The 16489-nt window shown below is 30.4% G+C and overlaps 1 protein-coding gene across 1 annotated transcript; it reads left to right on the top strand.

The window, feature by feature from the left end:
* Positions 1 to 5242: 5242 nt before the first annotated feature.
* LOC115889315 lies at positions 5243 to 15160 on the top strand. The gene is made up of 3 exons (XM_030909280.1): positions 5243 to 5567; positions 12565 to 12696; positions 14824 to 15160. Exons 1-3 carry the CDS (start codon positions 5468 to 5470, stop codon positions 14901 to 14903), a joined length of 312 nt encoding a protein of 103 aa, XP_030765140.1. The 5' UTR covers positions 5243 to 5467; the 3' UTR covers positions 14904 to 15160.
* Positions 15161 to 16489: the final 1329 nt, after the last annotated feature.

Here is a 16489-nt window from a genome sequence, read left to right as displayed (position 1 = left end):
AGTAATTAAGTTGGCCTCTGTAATAAAAATTAAGTTGGCCTCTGTATGTCACAAATTATCAGATAATTTAAAAATCTAAAAATACTATTAGATAGCCCTAATAAAGTGGCTATGAGAATGTGCAATTAGTTTTTTGATTTTCTAAAAAGTAACAACAGGAAAAAATAAAATTGATTTTCACAAAAATCAGTTTTTTCCAAAAAACTCAGCAATCCTTGAATTTTTTAACACTTTTTTGATGGCATCTTGGTGAACATCCCAATACGAGGCAACTTTGCCCCAATTTAACTATGTTCGTATCTATTACGGTTACCGAGATACCAATGCTCGTACCTCAAATTTATAGCACCCTGTATAATATAACCCTGTATATTATAAGTAAATGTCCCTTGAGTCAAAAAGCCTCGTCTTATTAAAGCTTTTGATGCGTAAATGGCATAAATAACTATGTTACTTGTCTATTTAATCTTGACAGGTGTCATTAAAAGCACCTGTTTTACCCTCGATCAAAATCCTCTACTCAATGCGTTTAAAAAGCAGCGCATATATAAAAGAGAAAGGAAATATGCTGTATTGTGTACTATCTTTGTGTTTTTATTGTTGTTGTTTCTTAGGCAAGGTCCCGCTAAAACTAAGTAGGTTGTTTGTTAGTACGAGAACTAATGATATTTTCCTTGAGTATATAAACATATAAGCAATAATCCTATTTAATAAGAATTTTCAGAAAATGTAGAGTTGTTAAATACCAGATTAGATATTCTACTCTATCTCTACCTCTACTACCTTCTCTAAGTTTTTGTATCCTTTATCGCGTATAATGTTTGGTTTAGCCAGTATAAATCAATATTTAAATTTTTAATATCGAAAACTAAAATTTAGTTTTAGTTGCCGTAGCTTTGTCGTAGCCAAGGGTTTGAGATGTAACGCGAAATTTGTGTAAGTGTAGATAACAATTTATAATTTTCTGGGTCTGGATAAATGATGAACTCTTGTTGACTGATTCTGGAATAGATATTTTCAAATAGACAACATAGGTGTTTAGTTTGTAAAATCGTGCGGTTAAAAGAAAACAATTGATTAAATTTCGAAAAACGTTTAGAGAAAGAATTGACTTAAAATATAAAAAAAATGTAAAATCAAACTTTTAGAAATGTGTATGTGTATTTATATTTTTGTAACATTATTATTTAAGTGTCTTATAAATCCTACCGTGGAAAATTTGTGTAAAGAACATTGACTGAATTTTTAGTGAAATGGCACTAGACCACTTGTTTAAAAATGTAAAGGTAGGTTTCATCATTGGTGTAACTACAGGGGTACCCGGGGGTGCCTGGCCCCCCCAGGTACATCTGGACACCCCCAGAGAAATCCCGAATTAAGACTCTTGGCTACGTATTAATTTTTATTTGCTTGTGATGCAATAAAAATGACATTTTCTAGTTTTGTTTAGTTAATATTATTTTGTTGTGTTCAAAAAATGTGTTAATTTTTATTTTTTACAAAATTTTTAAGTATTTAAGTAATATATTGCAACACGGTTTGATAACCAAGTCTATGAAATTTATTGATAGAGAAATTCATGAAAACGTTTTATGCAAAAAATGTGTTTTTTTAAATTATTGTTCATTTTTAAAAAAAGAAAAGCCCTAGCCCTAGGATAAATTGCTAGTTACGCTAATGGGTTTCATTTTAACATAATTTGTATTTATTTTTAGATTTATTTTCCTGTAACTAAACGTACAAGTACCTTATAAGAAACCAATTAAATATGGTCGCGTCTTAAAAAAACGACGCAATATTTTTAGATATTGACGTCCCTACAATAATAACCACGAGCCGCCACTGCCTTTTACCATCAACCTGTATTTTTTTAAAGCGATATTAGTAGTTCATTAATTTTAATTTAACAAATTGTTTTTAAAAATTGTTACAATACCTTAAATGAAAAACGTGAGTATAATTGGGTAAATACCAGGTGTAATGATATTTACCCAAATTCAATATACTATTTATTGAACTTTTGCCGGATACAAAAACAAATTTCAATATACCGGGTACTTACCCATTACTATCCTTAGCCACTGCAACGCGTGGCCGAATGAGCTAGTATTTTATAAAATATTGTATACCACGATTCAATTGAACAAACCATATTCTAAGCATTGAATCAAATCTCGTGACTAATTTAAAGTTTTAATTTAATAATATAATCATTTTTAATTAAAGTTTTTTTATTAACTATTAAGAGCGACAAAAAAAAGTTTTTTTTTTGTTTGGGCCACCAAAAGTTTGGGCCACAAATGATCTACATAAATACAAAATATGTTCATGGTGTCTGTCTGTCTGTCCGTCTGTCTGTAACACGATAACTCAAAAACCGCTAAACCGATTTTAACCAAATTTGGAACAAAAATACTGTGGCACCCGAGAATCTGGCTATTAGTTTTTGGTGGGCGTGGGTGGTTGGTAAGGGGGTATGGGAGGGGGTTAAAAATTTTAAAAAATCGTAACTCCAAAATTACAGTAGCTAGCGAAACGCGGTTTTCAATTTAAGATTAGGAATAATATTTACAACAAAATTTGTAATAACATCAAAATCAGTCGCAGTTTATGAGATAAAAAAAAATGGAAAAATTCCTATACTTTGAAACTAAAAGAACTGCCTACCAACCTTTTGCCTCCCGGCGCCAATTTTTAATACTCGTTTAAATGAAGGACTCGTTTATAGGCCAGTAAACGTAGCCGAGTATTATATGTAAAGGTGGAAAAAATTAGTAACCAACCAGTCTCAACGGGAATATGCAGATAATGATCTCCTATTTAACCCCTCAAAAGTCCCATTCGGCCCCAGTGGGGGAAGTTTGAAAAAAACCGCCGCCATCTTGGATTTTTTCGTTTTTTTTCAAATACCTCCGTTTTCATAACTTTTTTCAAAAAAAATATAGACATATTTTATGTAGAGAATTAAATTTAAAATATTTTACCTTGAATCACTTTTTTTCTGAAATAAATAGTAATAGAGATAGAGCAATTTTTTACTATACGTTTTATAAATTTTCCAGTTTTTTTAAATCAATCAGCTATAATTTTTGCGTTAACAGTATAGTGTTAATATAGAAAAACCAAGTATAAATTTAAGCATTAAAACAATTAAAAATTACGTTTAAATATTATTTATTAAATAAAATAATTATCGTTAATTTTTTTTATTAAAGTTATTAAATAAAATATGCTATGACGTCATCCTGAGCGTCATTTTAGCCTCAACTAAAATACAAAAGTTTGCGCAACTGATTTCGTAGCACTGACCATACTTTCAAGAATATGCAAGATCCAATTTTCTACAAGAGCATTTGTAGCAATTAGAGCACTGAATCTCTTTGCAATAGCAAAATATTATTTTTTTTATTATTTATATTATTAATAAAAAAGTTTGTGCAACTGATTCCGTAGCATTGACCACACTTTGAAGTGAACATTTGAAACATTTAACACCCAGTTTTCTATAAGAGCAATTCAGAACACTGACTTTCTTTGCTATTGCAAAATATTAATTTTAGTAGGTCAGGAGGCGCCACATCTTCTGTTGATTGAATAGGTGTCAGATTGCCTTTTTGATCTTTCTTCCATCCATATTGTAAAGGATCTAACTTGTTACCAATCCATTCTTGCATTTAAAAAAATACAACTTATAATATTTCATATAATAGATACATATATCTTTACAGTTATCTGAAAGTATGTCCTGAGTAAATGGAGTTTTGCAGAGTTCTCAGTTGGAGGCAATTTAGCTAAATTAAAGGTAGTCTTAAAGGATTCTCAGATGGTGCATATGTTTAATATAGCTTGGGTGGTGATACAGCTTTGAAAGATAATTTAATCCTGACTGAAATAAGTCAAAAATGTGCCTGTCGGTAGTGAAAAAAGATGTCGATCTTTGATCTTTGTCAATACCTCGACGTATTTTTAGAAAAAAAATCCTAACACAGATGACTTGTTTCAGTCAGGATTAAATTATGTTTTAAAGCTATATCACTGCCCAAGCTATATTAAACATATTAACCATCTATAATACACCCTATACAATAGGATTACATCAAGACAAGCCCTTAAGACTACCTTTAATTTAGCTAATTTGCGTCCAATTGAGAACTCTGCAAAACTCCATTTATTCAGGACATATTTCCATGTAACTGTAAAGATATATCTATTATAGGAAATGTTCTAAGGTGTAATTTGTTCATTTGTTCAAAAATGGATTGGTAACAAGTTAGATCCTTTACAATATGGATGGAAGAAAGATCAAAAAGGCAATCTGACACCTATTCAATCAACAGAAAATGTGGCGCCTCCTGACCTACTAAAATTAATATTTTGCAATTGCAAAGAGAGTCAGTGTTCTAAAGTGCTCTTGTAGAAAACTGGGTCTTAAATGTTTCAAATGTTCACTTCAAAGTGTGGTCAATGCTACGGAATCAGTTGCACAAACTTTTGTATTTTAGTTGAGGACGAAAATGACGCTCAGGATGACGTTATAGCAGATTTTATGTAATAACTTTAATTTAATAATATTTTTTTTAATAATAATTGTATTTAATAAATAATATTGAAACGTCATTTTTAATTGTTTTAATGCTTAAATTTATACTTTGTTTATTTATATTAACACTATTCTGTTAACGCAAAAATTATAGCTGATTGGTTTAAAAAAACTGGAAAATTTATAAAACGTATAGTAAAAAATTGCTCTATCTCTATTACTATTTATTTTAGAAAAAAAGTGATTGAAGGTGAAATATTCTAAATTTAATTCTCTACAAAAAACATATCTTTAGTTTTTTCGAAAAAAGTTATGCAAACGGAAATATTTGAAAAAAACGAAAAAATCCAAGATGGCGGCGGTTTTTTTTCAAACTTCCCCCGCTGGGACCGAATGAGACTTTTGAGGGGTTAAATATGAGATCATTATCTACACAGTCCCGTTGAGATCGATTGGTTACTAATTTCTTCCACCTCAACCTCCAGATTGACTGGCCTATATATAGTCTTTGCACACCTCTAGTCAAAATGCGTTCGAAAATGAATAATGGCGATTGATTGTATCAATTTTTATCAAGAACTAATCTTAAAATTACCAAATAATCTATTAATAACTCCTTATTTGTCTAACAAATAATTTCATAATACCGATCCGATATGTTTACGTTTCTAGTCATCGCCATCTACCCACTCACTAAATCTGACTTTCACTCCTTCAAAATCCGACACAGCATCCCAAACGAACAATCGCCTATCTCATCAATGGAAAACCGATAAAAAACAACTTGGTACGATGGAACACATTGCAAATTCTTCATTCATATGGATCTTGATCATCGGATCATGGTTTTTATTTTCGCGTTTTTTCTCAGTGCAGGTGCGCGTCAGCGATTATACGTCGGGTAATTTTTAATTTTACCAAGTGAAAATGGATATTAAAGTTTTTGTTCTGTTAGCTTTTTTGACAGTTACTGTCAAGGGATTGCCCACCATGTACAAAGTTAATGAAAACAAGATTTTAGAAAAAGGTAAGTTACTATAATACAAATTATTTAAAACACTTTGTTACTAGATTAAAAAAAAACTAAAATGTCAAAATGCCAAGGGCATATGTATAAAAATATATTTTTTAAAAGATGATATTTATTAGTAGGCTATGATTGATAATAAAAGAAACTAAAGAATTATTAAAAGTACACTGCTATTTGTCTCTTGTTTTATTTTGGGAGCCAGTAATAAATATATATACATATATTATTACGGAAATTTAACTCTCTACCGCTATTTGAAATTTTGGAAGCTATCGTACACACAGGAAATTTTAGATATTCCTTTAGCTAATTTACGTGAAATATACTTTCAACAAGATGGGGCTCCCCCTTACAACTTAAATTAGAAAATATTAGAATTTTGTTATAATATTATTATTTCTCAAATATTGGAACCAATGAACCCATATGATGGCCTCCCCGATTCCCAGATTTATCCGTTCTCGATTTCTGATTTTGGGGATTTTTGAAACTTGAAATATATCGTGTCGAAGACCTGAAAAATGCTTTAATAATGCAAGTTTTTAGATATTTGCAAACCCATCTCATTATATTAAATTCCGTTATATAAAAAAAGAACAATATATTGACAGATTCAGTGGTTCAGTTCAAAAGTAAAATATATCAATCCCAAATAAAATTTTAATATGTGTATTACTGTCTTAGTAAATACCATTTTGATTTTTTTATTTATCACGGCCTACTAATAAGAAAATGATATATTTTAAATAGTGCCGTAAACAGTGAAAATAAATATAGAGTGATATATATTTTTCAGAAACTCATAGCAAGAGAGATCATATGATTTATACAGGGTGTTCCATTTGAAAAAACATAGCTTTAGTTTATATTTTCAAAAATATTTTTTTCGTAGAAAAATAGATTAAGCCACTGTATTCTACGTAAAAAGTTCTACAATAAACAGTTCTCGCCTTCTCGATACATTTAACGATAACAGAGACACAGGAGGTATCCCAAATTGCAAAATTTTCGATAAAACCCTGTAGCTGAGAAACGAAGAGGGCTATGAAAATTTTGTTTGCAAAATCTTCCGTTTGACAAAAAATGGGACAGGTTTGTGCAAACCGCATCCTCATATCTTTACTAGTAACGGAGATACCGTATGATTTCAACCAAAATGGGCCACCCTGTACAGGGTGGATCAAATTCGACGCTTTTAAATGGAAACACCCTTTTCTATAGGAGATAGACAAAAACTAATATCGGTGTCTGGAGCTCAATTTTTGTCAAAAACATGATGGTGTCGATATCTGTTACAGTTTCGGAGTTACGGAGTGTTTTTCAAAAATATGTATTTTAACAAATCGCTGTAACTTTTTTGCTATAGAAAATTTTGTATTTTTATGAAAACATTTCCAAAGCACCTTTTTACGTAGAATTTAATGGTTTAAGTATAATTTTTTTAAAATTAATAATTTAAGAATTATCAACAGAAAATTTGATTCTTTATATGGGACATCCTGTATATTTTTAATTTATTGAAAAGAATTTAAAATTACCTTTCCAAAAATATAACACATTTAATATTTTACTCGATTCCTCTTCGAGATATAGAGTATATAAAAATTCGCCCGCTTTAAATAAGTAGGCTTTGCACGGCACCGGCTGTAATGCAAAAAAATTCTAGCTGTGAGCATCAATTAAAACGAAAATAATATTTGCTATGAGAGATGCAGAATTTTAAACAATTTAAACTATATTTAACCAACATGAACACATTTAAACGATATCTAATAACAATAAAAATAAATAGCAAAGTAAGACATGAGATTTTGCTACAGGTGTTCGACATTTCGACCGTCTTCTGTTATGGACAGACGGGGTCGTTTTTGAACATATCTCGCGGAATTCATTAACTCAGTGGGGCATGAAAGATACCCTCTCATAACTGCTAAGTACTTCTAATTATTGTCTAGATTATACGGACAATTTCAAAATAAGGAACCTTTATTTTTCCGCAAATATATCCATAGGATTAGATCCATGGGCACTAAGTCAGGCGGCCTCGACGGCCAACGGCTGGGATCTTGGTTAGCTATCCAATTATTCTTGAAATTGGCTGCAAAAATTTGCTGAAAACTTCAGCGTTTAGAGGCGGTGCGTCGTCTTGCTGAAAAATATGTTTTCGAGTTCCATTAAGGGCATATCATCAATAAGGGGTCCAAAGCCTATTAGTTAAGAGGGGCGAACTTTTAAAAATTCTGCATTTCGAAGGGGATTATAACAAAATATCAAGTGTCTATATTTTTGGAAAGGTAATTTGAAATTCTTTTCAGTTAATTAAAAATATAGAGGGTGTCCGAAATAAAAGTCAATTTTTCTGTTGGTAACTCTTAAATTATTAATTTTAAAAAAATTATACTTAAACCATTAAATTCTACGTAAAAAGGTGCTTTGGAAATGTTTTCATAGAAATACAAAATTTTCCATAGCAAAAAAGTTACAGCGATTTGTTAAAAATGCACATAAGAAAAACACCACGTAACTTCGAAACGGTAACAGATATTGATGAGCGGTTTTCACCATTATGTTTTTGATGAAAATTGAGCTCCAGACACCGATATTAGTTTTCGTCTATATCCTATAGAAAAGGGTGTTTCCATTTAAAAGCGACGAATTTGACCCACCCTGTACAATGATTTTGTTGTCACTCAGTATAACACATTAAAAAAGGTCCAATCAAAAACAGTTAGATTTTGTTGCAATTAAAATTTGGTATCGGTTTATTAAAATGTTTTACCGGTATTTCTGGGCCTATTGTGACCGCCACGAATTTTTCATTTAAATTAAAAGGTTTTCCAGTAGAAATAAAAGAGTCGAAATAATTTTAATCTTTATTCTGCCACATATTTGACTGGATTTTTTGCGGTCTTGACTCTCGTTTTAATAAAAGCGTTTCGGAATTGCCGGCCAGTGTTAACACTAAATTTAATTTATTTCGATTTATATAAATTAATGGCATTTTATTTAATCGATCGTAAGTAATTTCGAGATTTATCATGTCGAAATTTATTTAAAATATTTAGTTTACAGGACTATATTTCATTTAGAATTATTCTATTATTTACAATTAGGGTATGTAATTAGATATTAATTAACAACGGTACGAAAATCATAAATTATTTTTGTTAAATTTATAATTTTTGGTGATTGCTTTTATTTTTTTTTTAATTTGTTACGGATTTTTTCATTAAAAGATCGTAAATTTACAAGTTAGAATTTAAAAAAAAACTGTTGACCTAAACTGTGCGATTTTTCATACAGGGTGTTTTGCCACAAACTAAAACGTGTTTTTAGAATCAAAACAATTTATCTATACCGAGTAAGGGCTCAACTTTCGTTTAGCTGAAATCTGTTATATAAAAAATGACTTTATATATGCGTTCTAGAAGGCGTTAAGCTCGATTTTCATGCATCCATTGTCCGACGATACGTTGATACGATATTAATTTCATTGGTTGTATTTAAAGGCTTCAATTGGTTAACCGTTTCTAACCAACCGAAGTCTTTAAATTCAACCAATAAAATTAATATCGTATCATCGTATCGTCGGACAACGGATGCATGAAAATCAAGCTTTAGGAGTACAAATATACAAAAATTGTCCTGCGGAAATGCGTCATTTTCATTTTTCGGACTTTAGTATAGCCGAAATCTGTTACATCAAAACTAGTCGTCGGGGTGTGTTTTAGACATTTTTCTAAACATAAAAACACAAAAAAGTGTCTGCGGAAATTTTTTATTTTTATTTTACATATAAAAATGCTTTGACTTTAGAATAGCCGAAATCAGTTACATGAAAAATGAACTTATATTTGTTTTATACGAGCCTTTACGAGCAAAGAAATACAAACAAAAAAATCCTGCGGAAATGTGTCAATGTCATTTTGTACACTTTGTTTTTCATAGATTTTTCAGTTTAGAAGCTTACGGGACCCGGGAGCGAATAGGGGTGCTGGGTGTGGTAATACATCTTTCGGAGGAATAACAATTCTTGTAGAATAGATAATTGAGGTTCTTGCAAACTATAAGTACCTCGGAATGTTGCACTTATTCTTGTTTTTTATTAAAGCTTTACGTAAATAAGGCTGATTCAAAACAAAAAATCATTGGATCATGCAGTTTTCTTTTATATTTTAATAATTAACTGTGATTTTGCAAAAATATTATTAGATTGGCTAGGATTTGGGTTGCTTTGGTTAGCTTTTCTTTGTGGAGGGTGTTAAGCTGTGGTTTTTATCTTTTAATAATTAATTGTGATTTTGTAAAAATATTATTAGATTTATTATTAGATTGGTTAGCATTTTAGACACTTTTAAATGATTTTTTTCTAGTTCAAAAGTGATAAAAACTAATATATATATTATATATAATTTTATATGTATTTATGCTTACAAATATGGAAAATGAAAATCAAGCATTTCCGCAGAAAATTGTTTATAAACGCAGTTTGTAAACGCTCCTAAAAGGCAAAAATATATTTATTTTTTATATAACTGATTTCAGCTATTCTAAAGTCTAATAAATTTCCTTAGAAAATGAAAACAGCTTATTTTCGCAAGAAAATTTTTGTGTTTATATGTTCAGAAAAATATTAAAAATAAAACGCAAAATATATTTTTTATAGCAGATTTCAGTTATTCTAAAGTGCGAAATTTGGAAATTACGCATTTCCGCAGGAAAATTGTGTTTTCCGTGGTTCACAGTAGCTTTTTAAAGACAATTTTTTTTTCTAATAACTGATTTCAGCTAAACGAAAGTTGACCCCGAGTAAGTCTCAAAAGTAGCTCACCCCTATAACTTTTTTATTTGTTCATATTACAGAACGAGATTTGGTATGTTAGTATATGACATAAAATAGGACTGATTGACGTATTCAATTAATTGTTTTCGGTCACTTCCTGTTTCACCGGGAAATTACTACAACTTCTCATTTTTAAATGGCACCCTCGGTATTTTGTTACTTTATTCGATAGAAAATACCACTCTGAATAGAATGACATATCATATGTCAACTTTTGACATTTTCGAATATGGTTTGTTTGAAATTGCAACATGCGGTTCATAACGACATTTTGACACGAAATACCAAGTGTGTGGTACCAAATTATTCATAAAAAAAAATGTTTTTTCCAAATATGCTAATGGACCACCCTCGTTCCATTTGAAAAAAATGAGATGTGCTTAAAAATACGATTTGGGCATCTTTTAACCGGCCAGGACAAGACACGAAAAACATTAAACGATCAAATGTATTTTTTCTCAAACTCCTTGGTTAAAAATTATAGTTTTTAACACAGCCATGGCACTCTAGATTGAAATGTAAACTACAATTTTGTTTTAAGCGACAATCTCAAAAGTTAACATATGAATGTATTCCTATGTATATTTAAAGCATTTTCCAGGCGTTCCACATTGTTGTAGTTGCTACAATATATTTCATATTTCAAAAATCCCCAAAATCAGAAATGGAGAACGGACAAATCTGAGAATCAGGAAGGCCATCATACGGGTTCATTGAAATTGGTTCCAAATCATTGATTCAAGAAAAAATAATTTAACAAAATTATAACATTTTCATAGTTGTGAGGGGGGGGCATCTTTCTGAAAGTAAATTTCTGTTAAGTAAATTAGCTAAAGGAATATCTAAAAGTTCCGGTACGATAACTTCCAAGATTTACAAATAGCGGTAGAGAGTTAAGTTTTCCAACTCCCTAATATATAAAGAATTAATTAGTGGCTCCAAAATAAAACAAGAGACAGATAGCAGTATACTTTTAATAATTCTTTAGTTTCTTTTATAATAATCAATAATCAATCATAGTCTACTAATAAATATGATCTTTTAATAAAAAACTTTTAGATATTGCAGTAAATAGTGAAAATAAATATAGAGTGACATATATTTTTAAGAAGATTATTACAAGCCAGATCACATAATTTATAAATATACAGAGTGTTCCATTTAAGAAAACATAACTTTAGTTCACATCTTTAAAAATATTCTTTTCGTAGAATAATAGACGACACCTGCATTCTACGTAAACCTTGCCTTTAACAATAACAGAGATACAGAGGGTGTCTCAAATTGCAAAATTTTCAAAAAGACCCTGTAGCTCAGAAACGAAGAGGCTTATGAAAATTTTGTTTACGGCATCTTCCGTTTGTCAAAAAAGTGGGACAGGTCTGTGCAATCCGCACCCTTCTATCTTCGATAATAACGGAGATACCTTATGATTTCAACCAAAATGGTACATCATAATAATAATATAACAATTTCAAAATTAATAAAGTTAATAATACTTCATATGTTTCTACGCCTTTTTGCATAATATGTTAACCATAAACTTGTTAAACCATTTGAATATTTACAGCGGTAAAAAAGCCACTCGCCTCTTCCTCATAGTTGTAATAAATTTAAATATATTTATGGTATGTAGGCAAGGCAGAGATAAAATTAGGTATGACGGGAATGTAGCATTTGTAGTTGTTTATATTGGATTCTATACTGTAGATGGTATAGGTTTTTATTAAAGGATTAACTAAAAACCTTGAAATAAATATTATTAAAATAATTTTAACATTTAATAATTTAAAACTTTTTTTTAATATATTTTAATCGGTCCAAACATATCCACACGCTAGACTTTATTATTTTATAAATAATAGGACTGGAAAACTGTAACATATTAGTTTTAAATAAATAATTAGGAGACTTTTATTTGCAATGAAAGTTTAAAACAATTTACAGTAGTAAATAAATAATTCATGTTGAAAATTATTTTAGTTATTTTTTATAAAATTATTTTTGTTTTAATAATATTTCGTGGACATAGAACTACCAAAAGAATGACATAATCTTTTGGATGGAAGAATCAATGGTCGCTTATACAAAATATAATTTATAGATTTTATTTTATCTACTACATATTTAATTTATTAATGCCGTTTATAGATTTGGTACCTGTGTCTTCAACTGTGATTCCTTTGCCTATCTACAAAGTTAGTTCAACTGGATACAACATAAAGCCAACAAAAGAAGAAGAAATCAACCAAAAACCAAAAGGACCTGTATCGCTTTTAACAGGTAAGAAAAGAATAAAGAGCGGTAGTTGATATTATAATAGAAAAATAGACCACTAGATCACCACAATAGGTACACCAAAACACTCACTTTTAATACTGGACACTTTTTGATAACCAGTATATGATTAAACCTATGTTTTTATTTGAAAAAAGCCTGGGTATTTCGCTACTGAATGAGAGTCTAAAAAATACCAAAACACCACTGCGTAGAATCCAAACGGAAGCCGGTTTATCAGTAACTTTTGACTAGTTAAACAAATTTACGTAACGCTTGAAAAATGCTTACCATTTTTTGAAGTAGGTATATGGAATCAGAAGGGCAAAAAAAAGAAGAAAAGAGCTATTTAAAATGGCTAAATATCACTATTCAGAGAAGCGTTTAGTATGTATCAAAAGGCGTCTATTAAAAATCTAGTAATTTTTAACCAATAACAGCCAATTATCATGGTAGAAGCAAAAATGACTGATAATAGTTCATTTGTTAGTCAAATATTTACCTAGTGGTCATAAGTATATTAAAAGTTTTTAAAGAAAAAATTTAGTTATAAAAATTAAAAAAAAATAAACAAATTCAAATATTACAAAAACTATTAATTTTAGTTACCTATTTTGTTGCCATTATGTATAAAAAAGTTATATATTTTTACGCAGAATCTAAAAATATAATAAAAATAAGGTGTTGCATTTAAAAAAGCATATGTTATACTCACCACATTTTTGTGAAGCACCTTGTATAATAATTTTAAAATGTGTATCTTAACCTTCCCTACAACTTTTAACTTTAACATTTTTTTGTAAACCTTGAAACAAATGAGATAATGGACTTTACTCTATAATTGACTCACCCTGTACAGCATTTATTAGGTGCTATCTTTGAATAAAAAGACTAAGGAAGGAGCTTATTATCAACAAACTTAGGTAAAGCGCGATGGGGGATGTAAATTCCGATTTATAAGGTTGATTCTCACTATACCTTCCGTTTCCATTCCATATTCGTTCCGTATTTTTATTGTATTGACGCTATGCGTAAGCTTTCGTTCCGTATCAGTTCCATATTTTTTATTGTAATCTTTATATCATTACGAAAGTATTATTTTAAAAATTTGCATCTTTTGAAAAAGGTACTAGATTGAATTAAGAGGTGAAAGGATAAATAAATATTAGCAAAATTTTAACAGAGCTGGTAGAAATGTAAGAACTTGACAACGCTGTTTCCGATACGCTTCAGTCCGTCCGACAAAAAAATGTATGGAAGGAAAGGATATAGAATGGAAGGGAAACGAAACGTATAGTGTGCATTGCCCTATTCATTTACATGATATAATATTTTATGTAAACGGTAGGGAAACGGAAGGGAGCTGATATGGACGGTATAGTAAGAATCAACCTTTATCACGTTCGAATTGCATTTAAAAATTGTAAAAATATAATGTAGGGTAGACACAAGTAAATACAGTATCAATTAAAATATCAAACAGAACTGTCAAGGATGGAGACTATTGGAGACCCATGATGTCGATTCATGGATAGTAAGTAATATTAAGGTTGATTCTCACTATACCTTCCATATCAGCTCCCTTCCGTTTCCCTTCCGTTTGCATAAAATATTATATAATGTAAATTAATAGGACAATGCACACTATACGTTCCGTTTCCCTTCCATTCCATATTTTTCCCTTCCACACGTTTTTTTGGCGGACGGACTGCAGCGTATCGGAAACAGCGTTTTCAAGTTTTTACATTTGCACCAGCTCTGTTAAAATTTTGCTTATATTTATTAATTCTTTCAACTCCTAATTAAATCTATTACCTTTTTCAAAAGATACAAATTTTTAGAATAAAACTTTCGTAATGATATAAATTGTACAATAAAAAGTATGGAACTGATACGGAACGGAAGCTTACGTATAGCGTCAATACAATAAAATATACGGAACGGATATGGAATGGATATGGAATGGAAACGGAAGGTATAGTAAGACTCAACCTTTATAGTACAGACAATTATACTCTTTTCTTAATCTTTTTATTCAAAAAGTCAAAGGGGCTCCTATGCGTTTGGATTTGGAGTTTGGTCTTTTTTTAGATCTTTTTTTTACAATTTTAAAGAAAATATTCTTCTTTTCAGTGTACAATAAGAAGTGGTTGATCCCTCAAGAGAAAAAGCCAGTAGTCAAACAAATAACAAAAAAGGATACGGACCACTGAACAACTAACCTCCATTCTAACTCTAGAGTGGACGAGATTTATTGTATATTTATGTAATAAGGAAACCAAAGTTACCGGCCTGCAATATTAATAAAATTACCTGAGTTTAACGTACCTACCTTGTTGTTGATACACAACATGCTTTATAGAACTAACTTGAAGTTTAATCTGCATTGTTAATGTTTCTAATCGATAATTGATTTAACCTAAACAAGACCGTATATTGCCTACCGTGCTCAATAAAGGCTTAAACATTATATGGGCGTTTCCTTAATACCTACATCCCTTGTTTAGTTTTAGCACCAAAGACCAAGTAATCTCTTTTATTCCACCAAAAACTGAAAGTGTAAAAAATTCTCAGCCACGCCGGCCGTTCTTCCGCTACACAAAATTGTCAGATGTCATATAAAAACAAGTCATAGATAAACGATGTAGATATTAATATATATTATTACTACTACTCGCGTACTTGATAAACATTTGTAATTGGTATACAAGTCTCGGAACATAATTCTTCCACTATAAAAAGTTGTGAGAGTTCATGTAAAACCAAGTCAGTTTATTTTATTTAGTCTCTCTTTAAGCACTATTCAACAATTTTGTTATAAATTTATTACGAGTAGAAAAAATATTGTGCTGGGTTGGCGTTGGTTTCTATGTAATTTGACAAATAAATAAAGCTGTCTCTTTAGTTGTCAGTCTTGAGTCAATATTTTTTAATTCTCTTTCGTGTCGATTGCTGATTGAATTGGAGCCAGAAATGGCTCAAAACGAAATAAGTAAATTACCAACAGATATATAGAGATATAACTATAGAGATATAACTATCCACTTAGGAATGCAGAGCACGATCTTTATCTGCCAACCCCGAGCTCAGAACTAGTTAAGGGTGCAATACTGTACAATGCCAAAAAAATGTACACTCATCTGCCTTTGGAGAGAGCCCTATATGCGGTAAACGACTTTTTTGTTGATGTTTAATTATGAACAATTTTGAATTTTAAAATTTTGATCATCTCACACACTGGTCAAAGGTCAAGTATTTAATATTCTATAACTTTAAAATTATATCTATTTACTGCGTACTGTTCTAAAATTGTCCATGTATATTCTCTTTGTAATTTTAAAGACTTAAATCTTTTTGAATTGTATTATTTGTATTGTGTATTTTTTTGCGATTTTGTTGTTTGTGAGTGCTTTGTCAATGAAGCTGTTTTGGCTTTTTGCACAATAAAGCGTTGTTTTTTTTTATTCAGGCTGGGGCGACAAACGCCATATCCAAACTACAGATTGGTGAAGTTAGCAACTCATTGAAAGCAGGAATTATTAAATACGATCCTGCTTGGGCTGCTACAATCTTGGTTTATCCTGCTTGAAATCCCAACCCAGCCACACCTACCAATTTTGAGCTATAGTTACTTTTATTTTGGTTGCTAACGTCCCACTTGGCAAATCATGAGAAGCAGGATCTCCAAAACCAGCCACTCTTACCGTTTTTAAAATAGAACTAATCGATTCCTGGTAATCAGTCCCACATTAAGGTTAGGAAGGATTTTTTTTAACTTGATAAGTTTTAGCTTAGGCTG

This window comes from Sitophilus oryzae, unplaced genomic scaffold (genome assembly GCF_002938485.1).
Source record: "Sitophilus oryzae breed Bouriz unplaced genomic scaffold, Soryzae_2.0 scaffold_813_pilon_pilon, whole genome shotgun sequence".
In the NCBI taxonomy this organism is placed as follows: Eukaryota; Metazoa; Arthropoda; class Insecta; order Coleoptera; family Curculionidae; genus Sitophilus; species Sitophilus oryzae.
Note: the sequence above shows the minus strand (reverse complement) of the source record. Positions and strands in the feature narration are given on the sequence as shown.